Genomic DNA, 22,301 nt, shown 5'->3' with positions numbered 1-22,301 from the left:
ATGATGCGGATCCGCTAAAATTCGAAAAGAATGCCTCAACATTCGTACTTCGCCTTGTAGAGGTATATAGGGGGTTGTGAAAAGTAAATATCATAACGCATCGCAAAGAAAAAAGCCACAACGTCGTCAAATCTACGTCGGCACGACAAAAGATACTTTCGGCTATCGATATTAACCTGGGAAATATATTTACTGTATTTTACCTGTGCGTCATTTCATTTTCTCTTCATGGTGTCCGATTACAGCCTTAAAAGTATTATATTTGCTATTATATCACCATCGTTTAAACGAGACTAATTCAATGTCGTTGACTCATTACCAGCAAATCAGTGTCAAATTAATTTTTCAATAATTAGCAATTTCATTATCTCAACTCTATCACAGCGGCCAGTATCAAGATGTAAACAAGTGAAAAAAGCATCACTTTCCCTTCAGGCATGCCTGGAACACGTTTGGTCATATCGAAGTGTCGAAATTTGCCAGCTTAAATACTATAAATTCAAAAATGTTGAAATTTCAATTTAATATTGCACGCCGCACGGCCTTTACTGGTCGGATCTGACCCAAATTTGGTGTGTAGCGTTTTTTAGGCAACCTGACAATTTCATCACTAAGCGAGTGAAATTTCGTAAAAAAGTTTAACTCTACTGTCAGCGCAGAATCGCACGAGAAAAATAGCATCTTTTGAATGAGCATGTATTTTGATAGGGATCTCATCCTCATGCAGCAAAGCCACGCCTAGATTCCGATAGTGCGCTGTTACAGCATTATTGTTCCTTGTTGCCTAAAAACGTTCATTCCTATGCGACAAAATCATGGACGCTGTATAGCAATAAGACCGGTAACAACCTTACGTTTTGCTACATATTATAACAGACGTAAATTATCTCCGAATGAAGTTTAACTGCTAGGCCTGCCAGACACGCAGCCCACCAAATCAGAGCTAATGCACGAATCAGCAGGGTCAAGCCGGGTGATTAGTGGCGAAATACTGAAACTAATTTGAGTGAGCATGAGCAGTATTGTCCCAAGTGCTCCGACTCTACCCTACTCGCACTCACAGAGTTAGCCTGAATTTTGTAAGTAGTTTTCATTGATTACTAGTCAGTCACCAAGGTAATGTCTGAACTGTTGCCAGAAAATGCCAGCGGAAGTGACTGATTTCGAAATGTTTACGTCGAAATTACCAAACGGCATAATGACGTGATAATAAAATACCAGCTGAACATGTTAGACACGATTTAATGAACAGACACATTAACAGGACATATAAAATCTTGATGAAGGATGCATGGTAAAAAGTTCTAGAAAATATTCCAACATATAAGAATGACAGATAAAATCAAGGCGAAAATGGATGCTCGAAAAATAGCGGCAATCCATATTATTACAGACACTGCAGTGCATATGTAATCTACAAACACGTAATATTTGATGAATCACACTGAGCATTTGGATTCGATTGCAATCATGCTTTGTGGTCTTTCTGTTGGAGGTTGTGCTCCATAATCCACATTGCCATCGCCTCTATTTCTTGTATTCTTGCCTGCAAAGTGGATAAATTGTCAAACGGTGCTACCAGAAGCGTGCATAGCTTTTTCTCAACGCCACAATATGGAAGTAAATGCAAAGATGCAGCACTTAATGCAGTGCTATTGACTTCTACTTCTACAGCTGAGGTCCATATTAATTCTTTGCATTATCGAGAACACAGTTTTAGCGAAATCGTCTCGATCGCCACAGAGTATAACAACACTCTGTCGCAATCACAGAAAGTAGGTTACTTGATGGATATTGCAATATTCAGCGGGTTTACCCCCCTGCTGTTGTCATACGGCTACTGACATTTAAAAGTCTAGACTGCGCGGTCCCTATCTCGTTGCAATTACCCCATCTAAGACTATTGAGAACAGTGGTTCCCAACCTTTTTGTCTTCATTCCCCACTTCAGATTTATTCCCCACTACCCAAAATTTCTGTGATTACGGAGCAGCTATTTGCTTGTTTGCGTTCACAGGACACACAACCACACCAGTACGCAAGACAATCGCCTATAACTGCAACATAAAACGTATGGTGAACCGATACCGGTAGCCCTAATAATTTTTGCGAAAGCGTTATTTCACGTCATACTGGTCGTGCTGGATGCGTTTGTGACGCCAAGATTGGTCATCCGGAGTTAAAAAATGAAATTTTGTGAACATGCAATAAAATATTCGATACATACATTCCAGAGCATTTAACTGGTAACGGTAATTGCGCTTGTGTCTACGTAAATACGCAGACTGTCATGTATATAGTGTTTAACAAATGGGTCTATTCCCCACCGGTTGCGAACCACTGACCCTGAATATACACTGTAGAGACATCAAGCCTTGTCGAAACTTGTTTGAAAAGAATGGTAGGTCATATCATATCTGTTTCGCGAATTCATTGCTTTACTCACCGCTCGAACTGAAATTGGATCCAGCAGATTTTTGTGTCTCAGATCCAGATGGTGGGCCGCATTTTCAATGAATAATGTGAGGATGGTAGGAGACGAGGACTTGAATATCCCTCCGACTTGCCAAGGATCAAGCTCTCCATTACTGAAAAAAAATTCTGTGCATGTAAAACGGCATTATGGATCACACAGGGTCAGTAGCACCTATCAAACTTGGTGGTGCCATAGGACAGGAATTCGCGAGTACTAATTAAAGGCTCCTAAATTGCATGTTTCATTAGAGATCGTTTCGATTGTCCAAATGTCCATGGATATAATTGGACATATGAGCATGCGACACTTGAGCAATTGAGCATGGGTCAATTGGGCATGCGACACTTGAACATGTGGGTAAAATTTTTGGTTAGGGCCGAGTATGGTTTATATCAGGGGTCACCAACACGCGGGCCGCCTGAGATCATATTTTGGGGGCCGTGACCTAATTTCAGATTTCGAAAGAACGCTTAGTAAAGCATTTTGAAATGGTGAAACTGCTTTCAGTTTAACAATATTGTTATTGTTGCTCAAAATAAGCAATTCTCCTGTGCCTAAAACCACTATTCCTCACTAGCTGATACGGCTTCGGCGATGGTAATATCATTACATGGAGGAAGGATTAGCTGATATGAATAGGCATATTGCCTTGACGTGCATTGGCCCAGACACCAACTTATGGCTTCCACACAAGATCAAGCTTTACGAGGGGATAGCTTTCCAGCAAATACCACGTCTAGCTAGCCCTGATATCGATTCTTTTGTCGCCCCGCGAGCCGTTTCGAATTGGCGATCCCTGGTTTACATCGAGGACTGGGTTAGGGTTAGGATATATACAAGTGTTGATTTCGGAGTGAAGGTAAGTCTTGGGGTTGTGAAACCGCACGCCAAATTGACGCATGCTAAAGTGTCGCATTCTGATCGGGTCGTTTTTCAATGTGTTACATGCTCAATGTCAGACAACCCGCTTTGATGTCTCACGCCGAATTTTTCATACACCATCACTGGGATAGCGAACAATAGTGGCGCTTGTCCGTTGTTTCTACTGAAAGCAACATCGGTGCCTTACACAATGATAAATCATTATCAACCACGACAAACAATTTTGATGAGCATTATATTTAGCTAAATGTCTAAAATTGACAGAAGCATAAAAATCACATTCAAGATAAGAGCTGAATTACATGTACGATAGCTTTCATGGGTCAAGTTTCATTATCAGAATATTTATTAATCCATTGGACCTACAAGGACTTTTCATACTTTCATACTTAGGTTTATGGTTCTTATTACTTCACAGTAATATTTGTTTTATGATAAACAAATTTTCTCACGGGCCTGCACTAATTCCTAGCGCCACCATAATTCGCCAAATAATTTAGAAGAATGTTGTTACAAAACTTCCTGCTGGCGAGTCACACAAAACCTGTCTTATCAGATTTGGTGAAGCAAGTGCCAGACAAGCTTATGTATTTAATTATACCGCCATATATTTGTAGTAAACACAAAACAAGGCCCTGTTAAATATTTAGCAATGATGTTAGGATTTCTGAGGATTTCGATCTGTTTCGCATCGGTACCGTGACATTGAAATTATGATTGGAAGATGACATTGACATTAGTCCCATTCGGTAGAATTGAGTGTTTGATTTTCAATTGACGCCAATTCAACTTGCTAACAGCTAAAAGTTCCTGCTGAGCGATTTCCTGTGGAAGTGAATGAGATTTTTAAAATCATCAGTAAGGAAATGTGCTGACAGCGACATTGGAGCATAAATGATTCACTGAACGGCAACGCAAATATTCGAAACGATTGACAAGAATCGCTACTTTTGTGCGCCATGCATTCCTTTGTGTGCAGAACTTTCAGAATTCAGCAACGACACGTAACTATCGATACATATTGCATTGGTTTCAACCGTGTCACGTACCTGAAAATAATGTTGGACTCGTCTGACCAATCATCACCTCCGAACTGCAACACTGCCCAATCACGACGAGGCGTGGTTCCAAACTGTTTTTGACAATCTGGAATAGATCTATATAACGGAACTGACACGTTTTTAAAATGTACAAAGATACGTAGCGCACCACACAGGAAACAGTATTTCACTTGACACTAGTTAACACATTGATTGTGAAATACGCATCTTGCAGACTTGGCAATAAATTTCGAGGTTATGCTATGAGCATAGGCGCTGAACTCAGGTATGTTAGGTACGCCGCGCATTACTTGGAATTTTTGGGGGTATGCGGCATACTCAGAATTCGGTTAGATCTGTAACTGACTGGTTGGTGAATTGATCGATTTAGAAATAAGCAATGTATTTCGTAGTGATGCTGAGCACGTAAGCAAATCAGCAACGATACATTCAGGCGCGTAGCAAAACCCAGTCCTTTTGAAATGACCATTCTAACGCTAATATTCAGTTGGTCGTATTTCATCAGTGTTGCGCGCGACCACGGCCAATTAACGAGAAGCATGTTTCCAATTAGCGAGGATGGTTTGCGCACAATGTAACGCAATGCTATCTCCCACTGAAACGATTGCGAAATTAGGTCATTGATTGCCGCGATCTCGGCAATCGTCACTGGCCTGATTTATCGCGTCTCGATCAAGCCTAGTTCCGCCGGCTTGAAGAATCGCATCTGCAATAGGCCCGGTGCTCATTATAACAGGGCTGGCCGGCGCACGATACCATCGCTGGTCTACGCAATTGCGTCTGCAATAGGCCTGGCACGAAATATATGCATCATGGCTGGCCTAACTATCGATTAATATGAGCCAAAGCATGCTAGGCCCGAGACGAACTATGAACAATTGAACATCAGAAGATGAGTGTCAAGGCTCGAGTTATAAAAGACGAGATATGCGATGACAATATAGAACAGACTCCACAACGACTATAAAAACTCGGCTATGTGCCTAAATACATTGATCGAACGCGAGTATTTAGAAGACGCAACGCGAGCCAACAAGGCATAGACCTCGATACTAAAGCTGTCAACATCACTAGGCGCGAAATGTGGCGATTGTCATCTCCTGCTGTGTAGGAATAGCGGCCTAAATTTTTGCATCTTCTGTGATTGTGATGTTAGACTGGCTCAGACATTGAACCAGCGTGTACTTAAAGGTGGTGTGGACACTCCGAAAATCACGTGACTGTCACGCCCAGATTCCGTTATCAAAGTCGGCAATATATCGGTGCGCGCTGATCTACCAGATGCTCGACTTCGACAGCGAAATTACTGGGCTAATCATCGAGTCACAGCATTGAAACTTGGTACAGTGCTAGGTGACAGTATTAAAATATACCATATTAAATCCTGTTACCTAGGCTTACCATATTTTGGAAATGTAAAAAGAGGACACTTTTTCAGAAATTTCAGACGTGCAAAACTGGAGAAGAATTCTCAAAAACCGGTAAATTTTTCCCACTTCGTGATCGGTTGACTAAAAAAAAAAAGGTCTTCATTTCGCTCTGAGCTAAAATAACCGCTTTTCCCTCCGAATTACCCGCCGGAGCTTCACTTCTGCGCTAATTTGCGGCATATCACTCGCAATTTCCTCTAAATCTGACCTAAATTTTCAAAAAAGAGGACAAAATCTCAAAAAAGAGGACAAAAGGGCGTCCTCCGAGGACACTTTCAAAAAAGTCAAAAAAGAGGACAAATCCTCTTAAAAGAGGACGTATGGTAAGCCTACTGTTACCCAACTCGATATGGAACATAGTCAAAATCAACAAAGACCAACAGCGACTTTGCCTTTAATTACTGTTGCAGACGGATCGACAATAACAAGAAGTAGTCAGAGGCATCTAGGCGTGACAGTCACGTGATTTTCCGAGCGTCCACTCCACACCACCTTTAAGTACACGCTGATTGAACATGGACGGACGGAATTGACTGGATACATACTGACCGTGAACAGCGTAGTTGGTTTTGATTAACGCTAACACTGAACAGAACGATCAGGAAATGTCTTGCAGGCTCTTGATATCGAAGCTTCTGACTCCTCTGGAATCAGAGTCGCTAATGAATAGAGCCCAGAACAGACGGTCCATTTGGGAAAATAATTCATGTAACTTTAGTTTATTAGCCGTCGCCCAAGATACGTATTCGTTTGTTCTCGGGGCAGAGTGATAGAAATCTCCTGATTGTCAGCGCGCGTGTTAACGACTATGTTGGGGAGATTGCGAGCTCAGTCGGACTCGCTAGTAATCTTATGGTAGCGTGATGTGTCGAGTATACCTGCGAGGCTGTTACACAAAGATGCTGATCCGAACGACGTATTATCGGCATTGGTGCATGCACTTAACCATAATAAACTGATGCTACCTTGGTGAATTTGAAATGAATTCAACCAATTCAGGAAGCGGCCGGCTGGCTACGCCGCTACGCGCCTGCTGAATAGTATCGTAATTTTGCCACCATATACAAGTGACAGGTGATATTGAACGTTTGCGAGTCGGTTAATTTGTCAATTCTGACGCAACATGACGCCAGCCCTTTGTGGCGTCATCGATCCCGCACATCTAGGGAAAATTCGAGTTCAGCGCCTATGGCTGTGACTATGTGATATTATCAGTGAAGCAACTATATTCTCAAGGTCAATGCCGTTGGTATGCTTCAACAGACAATAACGTCATATCGCCCGTTCAGTTGACTTGCATTGTTGTCTGACATAGCTCTACAATGGAGGCATCGGTGTAAGTAAGCGACCGAATGATTCAATAACGGAACAAATGCAAAGGGTTTTTATGACAGATTGACATTATCGAATAAAAGATGCAATATCCTACCAAGCGTGACATGGAGAGAATTCAAGTTTCGGAGCTCAAGGTTTGATGTGATGAAAACTCACACTAGGGAGAGGAAAATCCTTACAGCAGTTCATAAAAATATACCCCCGATGATTTGGACAATGTACAGGGGCCTACTGGACTCACTTTTTACGTACTCATCGTATGAGAATTTGGATGGCTTGAACATGTCCGTATCTGGATTAGAACAGAACGGCATCACCATTTCCGTGCAAGTTTGAAAATTCCAAAATCTGTCAATAAACACGAATAGCATACAATATAGAATCACAGGAATATACAATATGCATGGAGCTGGATTGTAAAATACCAGAATCATTTCAGTTACTGTACGTAATGCTCAAATCAACTTTATTAAAATTGCCATGACAACGGGGCGAAATAGTCCTTGTAAAACAATAGCTGAATATATTTTTGAAAATTGCACCTATTGGCAATTTATTAGTTATTTTGTGTCTGCTGCATCAGATGAACTGCTGTCAGTATGCGACCCCTCAACTGAAACTACTTTTCGAAACTACTGGAGTCCTTTTCAAAACTTCATTTTCAACTTCCACTTAAAGTAGTTTGATATGTCTTAAAAATAGCTACTCAACTTGTAATTGAGTTGATATTTACATTGTTATTTCTATTTCTACTTGGGTACCAACGCTGACTGCTCAGACAACCTCTGCTAACATACAAACACTGAGCATAAACTTTGCATGCTACTAGCTACATGGAAAACATGCTTACGAAGCATCCAAACCGGGACTGTAGGCTCCCACGTCAAAGCACTTCGCTTGTCCCGAGTAGTTGTAGAACACTCCAGCCCCTTCTCGAATCATCTCAAAAAGATGATCCTGGCTCAATTTGGGCTTCGCCAACTTTTCACAAGTCGCCTTAACACAATAATATCCTCATATAGTTGATCTCTACAACAATGCTTGCAAGAATCCTTCTCATCGACCATACTAAGAAGTAAAGATCGACAACATTTTAGGAAACATTTCACGAAACCAAAACCTGCACAAAATCAAAAGATAGAAGAAGGCTTTACCTTCACAGGCCATCTTGGTAAAGGGTTCAAGAAGCTGGTTGGATAAGGATAATTGACCATTGCCAAAGACGACCACGCCTCACTTAGCCAATTCTCCAGTGCATCAGCCGACTTGAGTGGTTCACAAAGGTGAAACGCGTCAGTGAGTTTCCTGTTGTAAAACTTTAATATTAGATATATATTTCCGATGCAAGGGTTGGCACAAAGGACAGAGAATAGAATGTCAGCATCGTCTACTGAGCCTATAAGTTTTTGTGTTGTATCCATGACTTTCAAGACTGTGACTGGAGGAAGAAAAATGTATTTCATAAATTCATAGCCGACTCAAATCATAACACATTTTGCAAGAAGCAAAGAAAATGCAGCTGCCAATCGTTAGGAATAGGAACATCCAAATCAGTATACCGAAGTCCGTCCGGCTTGCTAGCGACATCTTCTATGGAGCTCCAAGACTGTCGAATATTCTCTGTGCATTGTTGTCCGAATTCCGTATCGAAAAAGTCCTTCGTGACAACCTGGTTGTACGCAGAGCATTCCACATAATCAGGAAAATACCTCACTGGAGCCGAAGCTGCTAAAGCACTAGAACATGGATAACGAGGTTAAGTTTCAGACCAGGCAGACCAGAGGTGATAACTCAAAGCAGTCATTGTTTTGTACAAATACAAGCAGAACTAATTCGCATAAATTTTCAATTAATTACAAGCTCTGATTTCTAGAGCCTGCCTACTAGAAATTTTAGTAGAATATTACAGGTCTGAGAAATACTTTCAGAGACAGTAGTTACAGAAGCAGTTCCGGTCGATTTTGTTGAATTCTTTTGCTTGTCAATGGACGGTCCAAGTTTTTACAATAGATGGGGTTCTAGAAGTTGCAGTCTATTATAGACGCATAGGGTCTGCATCGTTAAGTTGTCATACCAATTTCACTAACGGAGGTAATGCACATCTATGCAGTATGCATACACAGCTTTCTACTTGAAAACATACTTTTAAAAAATGTAAAAAGTAAAAATGGGTAGTTTGGCTTCAGAACAGTTGAAATAGAAGTAGAAGTAGCCTAAATTGAACCACCCGTGTAAGTAGCTGAAGTATTTCGAACACAGTATATGTATTTTGAGACTGACCACCTCTGGTTCTATGACTTTCAACTTACCCCAGTACAATGTGTGGATATTTTCTTCTAAGCCATGCAGCCAGCATACCTCCATAGGACCCACCAAATGCGATAACAGGGCTGTGTTCAGCTCCCTGGATCGTAGACTTCAAATGCACAATTAGATCCGCGAAATCCGCAAGTGCTTGCTCGATCGTGAATTGACCGAATTTCGCTACATTCTCCTGACAAAGAGTAAGAAATGGTCATGCAAATATCCAATTTATATTCATGGATGACTTACTGGCAGCAGTTTGACATCTGGATATGGATTCGATTCACCGTAGTACCTGTGCTCTGCAAATACCACCAATGCTCCAAATTTGGGAGCAATATCCCACATAAAGCCCTGAAGAGTTTAAAATCTGAAGTAAGCGTTATGACCAGGGTTGTAATGACTCGAGTCACGATTTTTTTGTGACTGGACTTGACTCGAGTCATTTTTTTGAAATGGATAAAATGACTAGACTCTACTCAATTTGTGTATAGACTAGACTTGTACTTGAGTCATTGTGCATGACTCGAACCAAGTCATATGACTCGAGACTATGACAGCCAAGACAGACATCTCATTGTAACTTCGAAGAACAATAAAGTCGCCACATTATTAGTATTAGTATCAGTCCTGATACTTGGAAAATAGGCCCAGAAACTGTTAGGACTGAGGAAAATTAAGATATAATGAATACGAGCCATTCTATATCACTCGAGAAGTAGAAAAGTTGAACTCAAAACTGAACAGTGAACACAATGACTTTGACTCGAGTCACAACACTATTACTCGAACTCGACGCTCTACTCACTGACTTGGACTCGGTGGTGAATTGAAAATGACTCGACTTGACTCGGGTAAAAACTATAAATGTGAGATTGACTCGTGACTCGGAACCTTGCGGCTTGGTCACAACCCTGGTTATGACGTGATGAGGTAGGAGGTGGGAATAAGATTTTTGTCAGCCGGTTCTATCACAAAAGTCATATTTTTCAGTCGGTTCTATTACACAGTAAAGCCGACAGGTTCACTGAATACATGTAAAAAATTTGAGACGGATCTATAGAACTGGCTGAATCTGACTTAAATGCTGGGTAGGAGGCTATATAACTCTGAAGTTGCCAAGTGCGAATATACTAAAATTTTCAAATCATGATCGTTTGATTCAGGCCTAACGGAATGCAAGTATGAGACATAATATTACGTCTATGATCAGAAGTTTAAGATTTAGATTTAGAGACCTTTTTTGTCTCTCAGGTACCATGTTATACGTGCAGATAAAGATTTCCATGGTTTGGGTAATACCACAACCTCACTAGCTAGGATTCTGTACTACCACACAAGATGAACATAACTTTCAAAAAGGATATCTAGATATCCCTGACTTTCAATTCTACATTTCAACGCATGTAAACTTACTGTATTGTTGCAGAAAACTGTGATATCTCCTTCATTTCCGGCATAGAAAAGAATTGGGCCTGATTTTTTATTCCAGTACTGGTCAGATATTAAATATCTTTGTTCAAACGTGTCGTCAACAGTGGGATTCAAATGGTCCAGCTTAAAAGATTCAACGCAAGTGATTCGGAACACAAACAGAAAGTACGGTAAGTCAACTCTGTACCTGCTGCTTGTAGAACTTAGTTTCGGGATAATTGTACCCCAAATTGGCTTCATAAGACAGGGCCGAATGGATCATAACAAATACGAATGCCGCGCATGCTTTGTTTGTCATAATTACACAGTGCAGACTCGCTCGCCACGGACTGCTCAGAAACCCAACCTTATAAGACGGTAAGGACAGCACTTGCAGCGAAAGCAGAATGCAGTGATGCGGAGAAAACATTTTGCGGCAATCACAAGACTGACTTGCGCCACCTAGTGCCAGCTAGCGGACCATAGAGCTGTGGTGAATCAGCGCACTGTAATAAAATAATCACGTCCAGTGTCAAAAATTTCCGTTTCTGTCCTACTCTATCCTAATCCAAAAATATTTTTCTAATCTATGGCCTATAACTCCATCCTGTCCAATCCAAGCCCAAAGTCAAAGTCGTGTGAGAAAAACGTCAGAACACCTCGTTGCAAAAATGATTGATCTTTGTGTAACAGAAATCTCATCTCAAATTCACAAGATGAATAATTCTCCTGAATGTCTACACTTGATTGCGTATAGTGATTTTCATTGTTTGTTAGGGCAACCAAAATCGGCAATGAGAGACATCGTTACCTCAATCAACGCAAGATTTATATATACAATAGAGACAGCGAAAAATAAATAATCAACTTTCTGGTGGGTCACAAAACAGCAAAATTGCTATAGTACCTTACTCAATGAGCATATAAAAAACATAGGCTGTATAGAAGGGAACCAGATAGGTACTCGAATCACAACCTATAGCCGAGCTACTATTGCATTGATTTTAATGACAGTTCGCATGTACACTATCTGTACTGGGTCCGGGCCGTCAGACCTCAACGGCAGCACCTGACTTTAGAAAATATTAACTGACTGCAGCAATGATATATATACACTGATTTGAAACTCCAGTGAACTCTGCGTTTCAGCGCGTCGCTGGTAATGCTTCACCGGGGTTATCTCGACGAAGTAAACAAAATGGTTCGTCAGCAATCTTTCTTTGGGAACTAACGTTAAAATAGTGAAAAGGTTCTATCATGACCTCTGTTGAAGGTGAAATGTGTGCATACTGTACAGGTTTTGGCCACTACCGGTAGCATGGCTTAATATTGATACAAAAGTACAAAACCCATGTACTTGTACCAGTGTGCTTACGTTCGGAGGTGCATGGTCTCGCAGTATCAATTAAATAACGGTGGATATTTCATAGTACGACGTAGTGTATGGATCAGGTCACTATCTTCGAGTCATTGCAACTTTTTGTTCAAGTCAAGAAGTCATTTCGTAATGTTTCAAGTCAATTCAGGCAAGTTCTAAAACAGACTCAAGTCAAGTCTTGTCAATATGTGAAAATAGGCAAAACCTCCTTGAGGAATTCGCAAAAACTTCACGCATTTGAAGTAATAATAGTCATTATTCATTTGTTATAAAATTTCGTCTTGTGATTTGAATGCTCCTATATAGGGTAGACTGGGGCAACACGCCTACCCTAAGTGGGAAACGTCATAATATCCACCAAACTAGTCGAAACAGATTGAATTTCGAAATTTGCGCGCGAGATATCGTCCCCACTCTACCGCGATCGTCTGGAAAGTCGAAGTATCAGTTATCATATGTAAAATTATCACTCATCTATTTCCATTGTCCATAAATTTGACGTTTTGCGACATGGGAGGGACAAAACCCCTCCATTGGCTTTTTATTCCGTTATACCCTACTAAATACCGCATGCCAATCAGTAACCGATAAATATTTAATCCCTATACAGGCCTATACATGTTTCTCCGACTCATCATGTCGTATCGGATCTTTTGAAAACAAAATTCATCCAGAAATACCAACTGATTATGATAAGTAAAAAAACAATGTCGGAAGTAGGCTACTTGAAATGTATCTTGTCTAGTCAGAGGGATAGCCTATATTCGCCAGCGGAATCGCAATTTTGATAGAAATGGCGTTTCCCGAGAATATACAATCTTGATGAACCCATAAACGGCTACTCAATCCATGTTTACTGGCGTTTGAGGGGTGAAGCGTTTTACCCCACGAGTGGGGTTGGCGTTTTAGCCCCGAGGTCACCATTGTTTGTGGATCAGCTACCAGATGGCTGTGTACATTCGCCGTCGGACTGTGGCTTAAATCCAACCGCGCGTAGTGAAATCATAAATAGGACCAGTAAACTGTCTGCATGTAACATGTAACATCCGTTAAATATGACATTTCCCTTCGTTGTAAAAGGCTCTCGTTTGGTAACAATGTGTGTAAAAGTCAAAAATTCTCATAAAACGTGACAAATCTCCATTTGAGAGTGGAAATCAAAGTGACAGTTTCGTCTGACCATTAGGCCACATTTTCGATACTGTGACGCATTCAACGCTCGCGTTGTTCTGTCATATTGATGGAGGGTGTTTTACCCAATTTATCCCTATTGAATAAATCGAAATATTTTCGGTTAATGCTGGTCAGCAGCTTGTAGATACAGTATACAATTGACTAATAGATGTCTGCGAAGTCTGGTCTTACCCTACTTTTTCAAACTACTTGAGTACAAGGTACAAGTTACCATGATGTTATGTTATATCTTATAAGTGTATGTGTGTGCAAGAGCGACCCACAATATGTAGAAAGTTCTTGCCGCTGTCCATTTCAGGTTTGATCGACTTGTGCACAACTACTACATAAATCAGGCGACGTAAATGACATGGCACCATGAAATTTTCAAATCTTCTTTTAACAATCCTCCCAGGTTCTGCACATCTATGCTGACGCTCACCCACAGTCTCTATTAATTCTTTAGGCTGTGTCGTACATGCATGTATGCTACCGATGCGAAAATGCTTAGCAGCTAGTAGGTACTTTGATAAATGTGCAATGTGCATCGTCAAAAGTTATATTGCATCCTAGTATGCAGCACTGCCTCGCTGTGCTCACGAAGCCAACTAAAACTAAACCAACTATAGGAATAATCTGTGAAATAGTACACCAGCAAGGTCGATTGCAGCACTCCACCACAGTCGACATAACACAATCCCGTACCTCCGCTCAAGCATAGACGCGACGGGCTGATTTCGCCGGGGCGTGGCAGTTTCCAATCATATATAGTAATACCATTGGCCTGCAGTAACAACTATCTTCTCTACCGCCATTTCGGACCTCTGGTTGGAAACCTAGCGTAGCATCCAGATCTTGACCTGCTAAAAGTAGAAGTCCAATCGAATCCAACCTGTTTAAACAACCAACAATTCGCTATCCAGGCCCAAGGAAAAAGCCCGTAGTCCGGATTTAATCCAATGCAAGTCCTATCCAACGCTCATTTCTCTGGTAAATACGTGGTTGAAACAGCTGACTTATTACCATAGATGACGGGATGGGGTAATTTGAGATTACGAATGCGAGCCGGCTTCTAAGATTCCGTACTTTTTTAAATTCCAAATCCGACGAAGCTTGAGAAAGTTCTCAGACTCCACGCCGTCCCTTGGCCACTATGATTAAATGTCTAAAGTGCATGATTGGATGGCCCATAGCAGCCCAACGTTGAGAAGTCCCGTGACATCCTAACTGTGAATATTGCTGATCATCGATCAACCATGCTTCCAACGTTGAAAACGTCAAATACCTTGGGGTGTTACTGGACTCACGTTTTTTCTAGAATAGTTATATTCGGTCGCTAAAACCGCAATTATTTAAGGCATGTATGGTCTGTGCCACCGCGTTAGACACTCCCTGCCGATTTGGGGTTATGATGATACTATATATATATATTCCAATCAATGTTTCAATACGCCAATGTGGCATACTTTAACGGGATGGCGGCAGTGTGAATGTACTTAATCCACTTCAAAATCTACTGTACCGGGTACTCCGTATCATTGCCAGTCCCCAAACGGACGTGTGTGTGTGCACTGTGCAGTGTGCACTGTACAACCATCAATTCAATACCTAAAATTGGCTGTTGCATACCAGTGGTTTTTAGTCGGGGCTCCATGTGAAGCAGTTTTAGGGGTTCCGCGAAATTTATGAATCTGCAACGTATAATTGGTAACTTGCGAGATGCCACCGACCTTGCAGAGCATCTTATCAACGCTGGCGGTCGGCCGTATCAACGCCTATCAAGCATCTTATCAACGCCGTCGGACGGGGGCTGCTAGTCTTGTTGATCGTAACTATTGCTGTCAAGTTAGAGAGAAACAGCCTAATCCAGGTCTCTCGCATCATGCAGAGTCTAACGCAGGGGTCGGCAAACCCCTTCACGCGCAGAGGTGGTCAAAGTAGTCAAGAAAGCTACTCAACTAGAAGTACCGACGGAAAAATCTACTCAAGTACGAGCAGAAGTACTTCTTACATAAGCAACCTAAAACTACTTGAAGTAGAAGTAGATTTGACTGACTTCAAATCTACTCAAGTATGTAAGTAGTTGTGAAAACGATCGTAATTCGTTCGCATGGACTGTCAAAAGCTGAAAATGATGCTATGCGGAAGGTGTAGAGAGCCTGATTTATGTTGATGCATCCACGGAGGTGTCAATTTTTGACAGTATAAGCAGCCGTCCACTTCATGGGATGTAAATGATAGTATATTGATATGGAAATGCGATACTAATCCTCTGTTTACTCGAACACCCCGTTTTAGAGAATATCAAGGCATAGCACCCTCCCCCATATTATAAGGCCCCTAGTTCAGTCGAAGAGCAATACGTAGAAGTTGTGTCGGATACGGCTTTGCGCGATCAGTATACGTTAATTGAAAATATGGCAGAGTCTAAAAATACCAGATAGTGTATAGCTTTATTTTCGGAAAATATAAGGCATTAATACACTTGCTTTTATACTTCAACATGTATGTTCTCGAGACAAAAGAACTGAAACCATAATTAGAACTCAACGTATAATACTAGTAATTGAATGAAAAATACAAATACTACTTCTAAAAATCGAAAAATATATTTCATGCCAAATTTGGTGAGCATCGTTCCTAAAGACAACCTAACAATTTCATGGCGTGAACAGAAAATTTTGAATTTTGTTTATTCATTTTTATATCATAAAAAAAAACTTCTTCTCCTGTAGCAACGCGGCTACTGGTTGGAATTGAACCAAATTTGGTATGCAGGCTTCAATTAGGTAACCCAACAATTTTATCAATTAGCCAGTAGAATTTGAGAGAAAAAGTCATTTTTGAACACCCCTATTGTACGTACACTGTCAAGGCGCCGAAGTGACCAGCGCGATATAGTCCAGCGTCCGCAGCTTGAGCCGCGTGTATCGAATGAGATCCGCCGAGGAAAATAAAGAGCCCCGTGTGTCGAAATGCGAATTCAGAATCGTGTTCGTCTCTCGGAAGGAGATATTTTTTTAGTTTCGTCTGGTGTGCAAGCGATTCCAATATATCTGGAGCAACGACAATCTATACCGCTCTACCGCTTCCTTTAGGCCTATCTAGACAAATCTATAGTGTCATACCAACCTTAATGTCGCACCAAACCTACTTGTATGATACAGGGGGCACATTTTTCATCATTATCAGATCATATCATCGTAACAACTCTGATTGGCCTGTCACATGGTACCGAACACAGTGGACTTGGAAACGACTAAATCAACCACAGAAGACGACGAAGGCGACCAAAATTTATTCCCTTCGTGACCAATAATTCAAGAATTACTGGCGTAACGGATGCCGTTGTCAGATGCGGAAAAACGCTTGGAGGTATACTTTGCTTGAAACGCTAAATATCAATAAATTGAACGTTTGGCACGCAGGCTGGTAATAATTTGACATGTATGCACATTGCACATAGGGTGGTTCAAAAATAACCTTTTTTCCTGAATCTTGCAGGTTACTTGATTAAATCGTTAGGTTGCCTTAAAAAACGACGCACACCAAATTTGAATTCATTCCAACCAATATTCGCGGATTTCGTAGAGTTTGAAAATTTTGAATTTGCCTGAAAATGCAAAAAAAAATTTTTTTTCAAATTTTCCTTCCAACCTTATGAAATTGTTGCGTTGTCTTCAAAAACGATGGAAAACAAATTTGACTCAATTCCAAGCTGCAGAAGCGGAGTTATTCAAGTTTTTTGATGATAATTCTGAGATGATCCACCAATCAAGGATAATCCCAGAATTATCAAAGAAAAACTGAAATAACTCCACTTCTACGGCTTCGAATTGAGTCAAATTTGTTTTGCATCGTTTTCGAAGACAGCGCAACAATTTCATGGGGTTGGCAGAAAAATTTGAAAAAATTTTTTTTTTGCATTTTTTGGCAAATTCAAAATTTTCAAACTCTACGAAATCCGCGAATATTGGTTGGAATGAATTCAAATTTGGTGTGCGTCGTTTTTTAAGGCAACCTAACGATTTAATCAAGTAACCTGCAAGATTCAGGAAAAAAGGTTATTTTTGAACCACCCTACAATGCACAGTTTGCACACTGCACACAAAGGTTTGCCGGCCCCTGGTCTAACGTCACCCCCGTGCGGGCTTATACGTATGCAACCTTTGTTATCTTGGCCGCGGCGACTTGTTATCGCTATCCGATATATTCGAGTTCCGGCGACGTTGGAATTGTTGCACGCTCATTTAAAACGATGTTCTTAAAATTGCTCATTTTTACCCTCATGTAGATGATAAGACTATCAAATTGTAATATCGCTATCAAAGTTGTGATATAATGAACCGGCCTGGGGCGAACTGGGAGAACTATATTTAATTTTCGATACTAGTCTGTGCAAGGACGTTAATATCATAGCTTTGCACTTCAAATGCTACTGAAAGCGACACCGCCTTTCGAGACCTGCTCATGTTACATCGACACAAAAACAAACCTTTTTCCTCCGATGTCAGTCTAAGTGCTCGATGGAAGATGGACTGATGGGCCTTATAGCTCGCGTATCATTATGAATTATACTTGCATTCCTATTAGATAGGCTATTTCCGAGTTACATACCAAACTAACACACGCCACCTGTCGTGAAAATTGTTCACCATGGCGTTTTCTAACTGATAGTGCGGATTGACAAATCATAGACCAATGACGACGAGGACATCGGGATTTCTAGAGGGATTGATATCATGATATTGGTAGATCATAATATATCAAGCGGTGTAATCAAATTGATTCGTTGGATTGGATGATTAATTTAATCACTATGATTGCTAGTTTTTTAGCGATATCGGCCAGTGGTAAGCTGACAAAAACGACACGCTCCCATCATTACGCTTCGTTTATTGGCCTTCACCACGAGATGTAAACGTCTATGCAAGAGTTCATTCATTCAAAGTCTATGGTTTGTCATTACATTATAGATATAGAACTTAAAACGAAACCATTCAAGAACGACTTGTAGTTGATGATACGTGCCAAAATGTGACGTCCATATTATCGGTATAAAGGTCAAATCTCGCAATTAAATAAAACATCGGATGCAATCAAAATCCTCCATCGTGATAGATCACCGGTAGCGCAGCATTCGCCGAATCTTCTTTCGCTATTCATGCGTGACGAGTTTTCTCTCACCCTCTCAACTCAAGTTGCCTAGCTTTTGTTTATTGAAAGTATTGGTTTTATTTCATATACAATTGCAGTTGATCGGTCAGAAGCGTGTAATTATCCACGACATATATATAAGCGTGTACGACAGAGTATACGCATGCATGTCTAGGATTTGCTGAGTTGATGCCATTTGCGTGTCTGTTTGTTCAAATAATATATAATTCATATTCACCGAATGTTCATGTAGGTAGAGTTATAATTAAACTTCAGATATTGACGAAACAGTTTCTACATGCACAATTGCACACGGATGCAGAGACTGCCGAACCATGAAAAGTGGTTGCCTAATTCTCTAATTCTATTGAAACTGAAATGACAGCTTTCAAATTATTATGACAACCTCGAAATAATTGTAGGGTGTGACGTGGAGCGTGTCATAAAGTCGCTCACCCTACAACGATAAAGTTCATTCCCGACATAGCGTTTTGCCCGAGGGGGTATTTGGAGGTGTTTGGAGTCTGAATCGATAGGCTTAATATGTGGTGATGTCTCCAACTGTCGCCAAAGATATTCTTCAATTGTGAATAATACTTCATAATTTCTTCTAAACCATGCACTTCTTTCTTCTCTATTCTGTCACACTGATATAACCAACGCATATCGTCCGCAGCATAGTACAGAAGGTTTGTGAATATCCTCGGAATCATGTTTACCGCCGTCGCTATATTCATTTTGCTGGTGGAGGGCTCTATTGGTCAATCCACGAACGATGGTGAGCTTCTGATTATATGTATAACCCATTTGTTGATTGCGTCCGGAACGTTTCTATTTGCAAAGATGCAAAACTTTACTTCCAGGATGCCCCGAGATACTAACTGCAGAGAGCCGTACCTATCCAGTTGGGTCGACGCTCCAGGTACCATGCCCGGGAAGTGCAACGGTTACATACACCGTCACGTGTGTAGGGGGTATATGGGACAATAGTCTTGGAATACCCACATGCACCGGGCAGATCGCGGATACACCCCCGCCCCCCGCCGCAACTCCTGCCCCTCCATCAAATGCAGCTAACGCCGTCATTTCTACAGCAATGATGTGCCCGTTCTTACCTGGATTAATGAAACCGCAGGATGCCGGAAGACAATTTCCACAGGGTGCCGTCTACGAAATGACTTGTACTAACGGAGGGGGAACATTCTTCGCCACCTGCCAAAATCAAGCTTGGGTATACGAAAACAATGTCTGTCAATCACCGGGAATCATCCCACCGCCCGCGACACTTCCTACTATACCGTCTACGCCGCCTCCTGCAACAATTATACCGCCAGCTCCAGGTAACGCCAATTTCAAGCCATATTTACTAGACATGTGAAAGAGTGCACTGCGCTCTAAATATGATTGTTGAGGATGTGAAGAATATTTTGGCACCAGCCACTTTCCAAAGAAAGCCACCGTATTCGAAATGCAGATAAATTATTTTCGCGAATATTACCATTTTAATCTACTAATTTCCGTGGCATCGTGATCGCGCGTCATAGCTTCATAACTCTTTGCGAAATTTCTGTCGCATATAGTTACACTGTTGCACTTCCTCGACGGTTTAGTTTCGGTAATTAGACCGACGGATGACGTTCGCTGAGGACCTGTATCGTGTACGCCTATATACGGTACCTAAACTGCCGTGGTTCGTAACACAATCTCCTTCATAATATGAGTTACAAAATTGATTCTTTGCCTTGGTCGCGCTTAGAAAGCGCAGTAGTGAAGAAATGCGCGCCAGAAATTTCACAAAGGTTAACAAACAATAACGCGCGATCACAATACCACAGAGACATCTAGATTGGTATGGTACTTTTCGTTAAAATAAGGCAGTTGCAGTTCGAATACGATGGCTTTCTAAAGAAATTGGTTGCTGCCAAAATGTTTTTCATTCATCTTGAATTTGATACCACATGATATTGAGAGTTCAGTGCCCCTTTAATGTCTAATAATATAGTATTGTGTAGGGAATATATGAAACCATGTTTAAATTGTCACATGTACCGCGCAGATCACTGCTACGCCCGCATCTTCCGTTCCAACAAATGCAGATAATGCCGTTATATCTACAGATATGATGTGCCCTTACTTGCCCGGGTTAATGAACTCGCAGGATGCCGGGAGACAATATCCACAGGGAGCCGTTTACGAAATGACCTGCACTAATGGGGCGGGAACATTTATGGCAACCTGTGGAAATGGAGCTTGGATATACGATGTCAATGACTGCCAAGCACCGGGAATCATCCCACCGCCCATTACACAACCTCCCCCTTATTTTCCAACTGGGCCATCTTCTGGAACGATCGGACCGCCCAGCTCATGTAACACAAATTTCAAGCCGCATTTTGTTCGGCAAATTCATATCTGAGATATCAAGATAAGATAATGTTGATAAGACTATGGATACAAACATTATAAACCAAAAGCGTGTTTTCGGCAATATAATATTCGTAATGCAAGTCAATCAAATTCACAGTTGTTTTTCCATATCTGCCTGAATATATGTTGGTATCGATGATTTTTCTAGGCAAATTCATGTCCTAGCAGTCGCGATAACACTGTGGATATAAAACACAACTACACCTTCGGGGATATTAATGTTGGTAACACAGTTCAATTAAATTCACAGTGAATTGTCCATATCTGCCTGGATATATGTTGGCGTCTGACGCTTCAAGAACCTTCGAGTCGAACGTGGTATACAGAATGATCTGCAATCCACCGAATCAAGCAAGAACATTCGATGCCACTTGTACCAACGGGCAGTGGTACGGGAATCAAGGAACCTGTAGCGGCGGTCTTTTTGGCAGTCTATTTTCAGGAACTCAAACCGCAGTGCAGCCGGCACCGGCACCGGTACCGAGTTAGTACATGATCTGCACTATCTTTCACACATTCAATAAACATGACGTATTCCTGTTCAGCGGTTCCTATGAAGTCCTGTGACTACGTGCCTGCTGTCATGCTGGAATCAGACGCTGGTAAATCATTCCCTGATGGAACCCATTACCGATTTCGATGTCTGGCCGACAGCGCTGTATATACCGTACACGAAGCGGTTTGCAGTGACGGCACCTGGTACCATAGACCGAACGATTGTTTTGTAGCACCCACTCAAGGATCATCACTAAACATAGGAGGACTAGAAAGTAAGTGGTTGTTAAAAATCTCAACATCTTTTAATGAAAAGACACAGAGGCATTTTAGGTAGTGAGAGTCGTGAATGTAGACATGTATATTTATCCAGTGTTTTTTTTCAGTTCCGTTGTTGTTTTTCCTTTTATAATGATGAGATCGTGCGCAAGAAGTAAAAAAGGTCGCCTGAGAAGATATTTGTGATTAATTGAATTCCCTGTTCTTCGTCGCAAGTACTGTGGCTTCACTTCGTCACCGTCAGTTATTGGAAAGTTATTATTCTTATACTATCATTGCACATTACGGATATTTGCTAATATAAAATTCCTCTCATGTGAGTGTATACAAGTTACTGCGATATTGAAAAAGCATATGAAGAAGTTGTGTCGGAAGTTACGAACGATAGGTGATGTTATCCTGAGCAGTGAGCATATTATATAATATATAACATCACGTATGGAATATGATGCATAGGCCTATAGTATACAAATATTCGAATATTTTGATTTC

General features: G+C 41.1%; 2 protein-coding genes across 5 annotated transcripts; one reads left to right on the top strand and one right to left on the bottom strand.

Annotated features, from left to right (window-relative positions):
- Positions 1–1,222: 1,222 nt before the first annotated feature.
- LOC145454027 (lysosomal Pro-X carboxypeptidase-like) lies at positions 1,223–11,316 on the bottom strand. 2 transcript variants are annotated; one of them, XM_080331999.1, is made up of 11 exons: positions 11,109–11,316; positions 10,904–11,044; positions 9,737–9,841; positions 9,493–9,677; positions 8,743–8,919; positions 8,338–8,488; positions 8,034–8,179; positions 7,425–7,531; positions 4,407–4,503; positions 2,446–2,587; positions 1,223–1,546 (listed from the first exon to the last, which is right to left on the bottom strand). In XM_080331999.1, the coding sequence occupies exons 1-11, from the start codon at positions 11,217–11,219 to the stop codon at positions 1,469–1,471; spliced, it is 1,440 nt and encodes a 479-aa protein (XP_080188125.1). In that variant the 5' UTR covers positions 11,220–11,316; the 3' UTR covers positions 1,223–1,468. The 2 variants fall into 2 exon arrangements, with proteins under 2 accessions (XP_080188125.1, XP_080188126.1); XM_080332000.1 differs by lacking the exon at positions 8,743–8,919.
- Positions 11,317–19,225: 7,909 nt separating this feature from the next.
- LOC145454283 (uncharacterized) lies at positions 19,226–22,125 on the top strand. 3 transcript variants are annotated; one of them, XM_080332278.1, is made up of 6 exons: positions 19,226–19,386; positions 19,472–19,948; positions 20,726–20,977; positions 21,286–21,519; positions 21,581–21,805; positions 21,917–22,125. In XM_080332278.1, exons 1-6 carry the CDS (start codon positions 19,320–19,322, stop codon positions 21,940–21,942), a joined length of 1,281 nt encoding a protein of 426 aa, XP_080188404.1. In that variant the 5' UTR covers positions 19,226–19,319; the 3' UTR covers positions 21,943–22,125. The 3 variants fall into 3 exon arrangements, with proteins under 3 accessions (XP_080188404.1, XP_080188406.1, XP_080188405.1); XM_080332279.1 differs by having other exon boundaries at positions 19,230–19,386; positions 19,703–19,948; XM_080332280.1 differs by lacking the exon at positions 20,726–20,977.
- Positions 22,126–22,301: the final 176 nt, after the last annotated feature.

Source organism: Botryllus schlosseri, chromosome 13 (genome assembly GCF_051294905.1).
Source record: "Botryllus schlosseri isolate E-star chromosome 13, Bs_hap1, whole genome shotgun sequence".
In the NCBI taxonomy this organism is placed as follows: Eukaryota; Metazoa; Chordata; class Ascidiacea; order Stolidobranchia; family Styelidae; genus Botryllus; species Botryllus schlosseri.
This window is presented reverse-complemented; position numbering and strand designations above follow the sequence as displayed.